The sequence below is a fragment of the Salvia hispanica genome, chromosome 2 (assembly GCF_029641045.1).
Source record: "Salvia hispanica isolate PSC_SH4W2 chromosome 2, Shi_PSC_v1, whole genome shotgun sequence".
In the NCBI taxonomy this organism is placed as follows: domain Eukaryota; kingdom Viridiplantae; phylum Streptophyta; class Magnoliopsida; order Lamiales; family Lamiaceae; genus Salvia; species Salvia hispanica.
The window spans coordinates 26746272-26752296 of record NC_142693.1 but is presented as its reverse complement, the minus strand read 5'-3'; the positions used below and the strand labels follow the sequence as shown (position 1 = coordinate 26752296).

The following is a 6025-nucleotide window of genomic DNA, read 5'->3' as shown; positions in this document are numbered from 1 at the left end:
TGAATATTTTGAATATTAGATTTGTGATTAAATCTTAAATACACAGAAAAATACCCACTAAACACTATCTGCACTAGTCATTAAACTAGTAACACACTAACTAAGCGACTGATAATAATTCCTAAAAAATATACTCCCTCCGCTCCGCGGTAGTGGATACATTTTTTTCGGCACGCAATTTAAGAAAAATTATTTTAAGTGGGTTAAGTAAAAAATAATAAAGTAGAAAATGAAAGAGAGAATAAAGCAAATGATGTTCTCCTACGAAAAAGGGAAATGACTCAACGGAACGTATCAAAATTGCAAAATGACTCCACTAATATGGAACTGAGGTAGTGGAAACTAACTTGACTGTAAAAAGATAATAGAGAATCTGGCATCAAGAAATGGGATATTTCTTATTCCCGAAATACAACTCTCCGGTCACGTCATCATGTGGGATTTAATCAAACATTTTCTCACCACAAAATTTTTGTTAGGTATTTCGGCAAACAGTTGAAGCGGAATATACCATGACATATGATAAATATTACATGATGAGTATTATTCAGATAATGGAAATCTACAAAATTAAAAATAAATTAATATTTAGTAAAAATAGATTTAAAATATTCTGTCAACTTGTTAAATGTCACTTCAGTTATCATAAAAATAATAAAGATGTCAACATTCATATTGTTTGACTTAAACACTAGAAATCGTCATATTTTAGAGAAGGTGGTAACCAAGTCTAGTGGTATCTATTTAATTCAATCTCTTACATTTCAATCTTTGACAAAATCTGATGAGATTGTTCATGAAAAAGTAAAAAACATAATAATTGGTGGATACATATTTTAGAAATTGAGATCACTTTCATTGACTTAATAAATAATTCTACAAGTGTAATCAATTACGAAGCCGCCGCGGCAACATCAATAATCAGATATATACAACGTTATATCATTCATGGCTTTGACTTTACCTAATGCTTTCATATTTGTTACAATCTCCTTATAATAAATATCCTCTACACATATATGTATATACATCGTAGCTCAATCACAAAAATACTACAGTTGAAATCAAGTCAAAAATGGTAAAATCTTCTCATTTTCTCCTCCTTACTCTACTCTTGTCTGTTCACTATTTGATGTATTATAGCTTAGCAACCGATATCAACACTGATCGTTCTTCACTTCTTGCCTTAAAATCTCAAATCACTTCCGATCCACAAACTATATTGACAAAAAATTGGAGCACTGAAGCCGGTGTCTGCAGTTGGATCGGAGTTACTTGTGATTTTCTCCTCAATAGGGTGACTCAATTGAACATATCAAACATGGGTCTAGTGGGAACCATCTCACCAGAAATCGGAAATCTTTCTTCTCTCGTTTCATTAGACATGAACGACAACTCTTTTCATGGGCCTATTCCACCATCTATCTTTAACATGTCAAATTTAGAAGTCTTGAGTTTGAGGAATAATAGTTTGTCTAGTAGTCTACCTCTTGATATGTGCATACACAATCTTGATAAACTCAAGATTCTTCATATTTCTGACAACAAGATATATGGAAATATACCATCGATTTTGGAGCAGTGTTTGCAGCTCGAGTTTCTGAATTTGTACAACAACAAATTTGATGGATTTGTGCCAAGGGAAATTGGGAACTTGACCAAGCTTCAAACGTTGAGAATTGGTGCAAATAAGTTGACAGGTAATTTGATCTCATCTCCATGGACTATAGTCAAATAATTCTTTTTTATGTCATGTTCTTTTCTATTTATTTTCAATTGCTATTTTTTTACAGTCATATACGTAGAGGGTCAAATTAATATTAACAATATTCTTATTATTATGATTATTTACTATCTTAGTTATCATTCATTATTAGAATTAGGTATTGTCCATAATAATAATAATAATAATAACAATAAAGATTAAATATAAGTTGGGGAATAAGAATTCTTGAAAGTTGCACTACTTTGAATTTTAATTACTTTTCCTGTAAGATAAAAAAATCCAACAAATACGTATAAAATTTCAAAGTCAAGAGTCATAGTATTATATTTTAGGTCATAATCCTACTAAACAAATACGCCAAGGAGATAAGTCTAATTGTATTATCTATACTCTATGAACATAACTTTCTGAAAATTTAAAATATTATAATGCTATATAATATGCACATGCAAATGGATTTGATTTCATGCAGGTGATATTCCACAAGAGATTGGTCGTCTAACTAAGTTACAACGTTTGAGCATGAGGTCCAACAAATTAAAAGGTCCATTGCCTGCAACTCTTTTCAGCATGCCATCCTTGCAATATGCTGACTTTGCTTACAATGAACTAAGTGGATCATTATCACCACAAATTGGAAACATGACATCCCTTCTCAGAATAGGCCTTGAATTCAACCATTTCACTGGTATATCTTATTCTTCATGTCTCTTTAGAATTTATTGAAGTTATTATTTTAATAATTATTATTATTATAATAATAATAAAGATTAAATATAAGTTAGGGAATAAGAATTCTTGAAAGTTGCACCACTTTGAATTTTAATTACTTGTCTTGTAAGATTAAAAATCCAACAAATACGAATAAAACAATAAAACTCACTATTTATAAATGCTTTGAAAACTCTAGAAATTCAAATAAATAAATAGAAAAAACAATCACATGCTTAAAACTATAAAGCCGAAAAAATAATTAAAACACTATTTCGCACTTAAGAGGATGTCCGATGGCCATAATCCATTGTGCATCCCGACTCTGAATCCTTTGTACATTTCAAATCCTAATGCGAATTTCAACTCATTCCGACATTGTTGAAGTTTTTAGTGTTTTCAGCTTGAAGTGCATCACTTTAAATGTAGTGATGAGATGTAGATAATAAATCTCCTTTTTCATGATTAATTTAGTTTATGATTTCTATTATAACCCTTCAGGTGAAATTCCAAAAGAGATCGGTCTTCTTACCAATTTCGAGCGATTGAGCATGTGTTGCAACAATATTAGTGGTTCAGTGCCAAGAGAACTTGGGAACTTGACAGCCATGGTTGGTATATACCTTGCCCATAATGCTTTAAGTGGTACGTACGACCCCAACATCTTTATTGTAATGTTTTATTGCATTTATTGCTACTAAAATTAGCTTAAGTCGTTCAATTTTGTGTCAACATGAATGCGTCACATTTTCCTATAATATGATACTACCCCCGTTCCATGTTAATAGAGATACTTTTTTTCGTCACATAGTTTAAAGATAGTGTGTTAAGTGGATGGTTAATAAAGTAAGAGAGAATAAAATTAAAGAGAATTCTTACTTTTTTCCAAAAATAGAAACTCAATTATCTTGAATTTGAAATTCTGAAGATGATAACAAAGTTATTCAATTAATATGGAACGGAGGCAGTAACTACTACCATATGTCATCCATCGGATCAATCGGATATATTGATGTTAACTCAGTATTAATGAAAATTAAAATTTAGAGTGTTAGTTATAACTAATCATTTTTTTGTCTCAAGTGGCCATTCTTATGTTTATAAAGCTTGCACAATGTTTATTGTATATTCTTGCAGGTCCTATACCTAAAGAGCTAGGTCGCCTTGTTAATTTATGGGAGCTGCAGTTGAAAGAAAATATTCTAATAAATGGATCTATACCGAAGGAAATCGGGAACATGACATCTCTTTCCTACTTATTGCTTTCCAGGAATATATTAACTGGTATGATATTTTCTCTTTCATTGTTATATGCTCCAAAGATTTATATAAAGTACTCCATATGTCCCGCAATAGTAGTCCTATTAAGTTACGAGTTTTAAGAAATGTAAAGAAAAATAGGTTGATTAAATTAGTAGAATATGAGTCTCACTTATATATATTAGTTTTATAATAAAATGTGAGTGGAATAAGTTGGTGGAATGCGGGGCCTACTTACCATTTATGGTAAAAGTGAATTAAGATTCTTATTGTGGAACGGACCGAAATGGCAAAATAAGACTCTTATTATGGGCGGAGGAAGTAATACCTTGTGTGCATGTTTTACTGAATAGGTACTATTCCAAAAGAAATTGGAAACCTGAAACACCTCGTGCAGTTTTGGCTTCACGACAATAATTTAAATGGTATCATACTCTCTATCTCTCTCTCATATGTCAATATGTCATTCTTGATCCCTGTTCAAAATCAATTTTCAGGTCCAATACCTTCCACCATTGGGAATATGTCAGAGCTGGATTATTTAGTACTCCCTCATAACAAACTAATTGGAGAGATTCCATCATCCATTTGTGACTTGAGATTACTGACACTCCTCCATTTAGCAGACAATCATTTGGAAGGACAAATTCCAAAGTGCTTGGGAAACTTCAATAGTTCATTGTTGGCTCTTAATTTGGGTGGAAACCAAATCAAAGCCCTTCAATCCACATTTGCAAAAGGTTGCAGTCTTCAGGCCCTTATTCTGTATGGCAATAAGTTGGAAGGAATAACACATTCCCTAATCAACTGCCAAAGCCTGGAAAGCATTGATTTTGGTGATAATGAAATACGAGGTGCATTTCCTTTCTGGATAGAAACACTCCCTCAACTTCGCGTCCTCATCTTGAGGTCTAACAAGTTGAATGGTACTATGTTGGAGGCTTCAAATACCGAGCATCCTTTTCCAAAGTTGCAAGTCTTGGATATATCAAGAAATGCATTTGTTGGCCCTTTACCAGATAGATATTTCAAGAATTTTGAAGGTATGATAGATGCCAAGGATAATCTCACACGCGTTGAGAAGGATATGCTCCAAACATATTTAGACTTAGGTGTCACTTTGAAAGGTTTGGATCAGGAATTGAAAAGATTGTTGGATACGTTTACAATGATTGACTTATCTTCAAATAATTTTTCTGGGAATATTCCAATTTCCATCGGCAATCTTAATTCTCTTAGATACTTGAATTTGTCAAGTAATACTCTCACGGGAGAGATTCCTGTGTCTCTTGGGAATATAAGTATTCTTGAGTCATTGGATTTGTCATGGAACAGATTGAGTGGAAAAATTCCAAGTGATCTGACAGGGTTGACATTTCTTTCGAAATTAAACCTATCAATGAATAATCTTGTGGGGTCGATACCAAAATCTAAGCAATTTTCTACTTTTCAAAATGAGTCATATATAGGAAACTTGGGATTGTGTGGAGATCCATTGGCAAAACAGTGTGAAACAACTGATGGTAAACCAATGCTTCCTCTAGAAGATGATGATGAAGACTCAGGATTTATAGATGGATTTGGTTGGCGAAGTGTGGTGATGGGGTATGGATGTGGATTTGTAGTTGGAATTGGACTTGGTTACATGATTATAAGAAGCGGAAGGCCAAGATGGTTAGTGGAATTTTTCTTTGGCGTTGGATATAGTAATTGTAAGATGAAGAGAAGAAATAGAGCAAAAGCAACGAGAAGAAGGTGATTCAAGACAACATTGGGCTTTACATGGATATAGCATGTTGTGTGTATGATGTTTTGCAAATAATTCATCTTAAGCTATGCAATGTTGTATTTCTAAGTTAGGCTACTTTTTGTTCATAAAATTGTAGAAGCAACCCTTGCATGCAATCTGCACATATGCTAAAAAATCAAATATTTTAATGTTCAAAATTGTTTTCTAATTTAATCGTGTGTCTTAGACTTTGGACCAAAATATTACTCTGTTATTTTGTTTCTCTTAAACAGAAGTATCAGAAGTATTTGTTCAGAACTTGTATGATGATTCTAATGTGCTGTGTCTTTCTAACAATATGTTAAGGTCTTTTCCCTTAACTGCGATCGGCGGCTGTTTGCTCAGGGATCAAAACGGTTCCGGCGTCCTAGCGTAGGTTCGGCGGAAGTCTTAGTTTCGGGCTGTGCGCGGTTTCTCCGTCGGGCAGTGAGAAAACTAGGGTTTGTAGAATAATTCACAAGATGTGTGGGTAAATAATATTTTCATTCATAATTGAGAGTATGAACAAAAGCCCTATTTATAGACTAAGGACCCTGGGG

At 33.0% G+C, this 6025-nt stretch overlaps 1 protein-coding gene across 7 annotated transcripts; it reads left to right on the top strand.

Annotated features, from left to right (window-relative positions):
* The first annotated feature begins 1075 nt into the window (after window positions 1–1075).
* LOC125190923 (receptor-like protein Cf-9 homolog) lies at window positions 1076–5456 on the top strand. 7 transcript variants are annotated; one of them, XM_089063540.1, is made up of 6 exons: window positions 1076–1700; window positions 2199–2248; window positions 2321–2414; window positions 2939–3082; window positions 3575–3721; window positions 4051–5456. In XM_089063540.1, the coding sequence occupies exons 1-6, from the start codon at window positions 1076–1078 to the stop codon at window positions 5454–5456; spliced, it is 2466 nt and encodes an 821-aa protein (XP_088919666.1). The 7 variants fall into 7 exon arrangements, with proteins under 7 accessions (XP_088919666.1, XP_088919665.1, XP_088919664.1 ...); XM_089063539.1 differs by having other exon boundaries at window positions 2199–2414; window positions 4051–4122; window positions 4195–5456; XM_089063538.1 differs by having other exon boundaries at window positions 2199–2414; window positions 3575–3781; window positions 4051–4122; window positions 4195–5456.
* The last annotated feature ends 569 nt before the right edge of the window (window positions 5457–6025 follow it).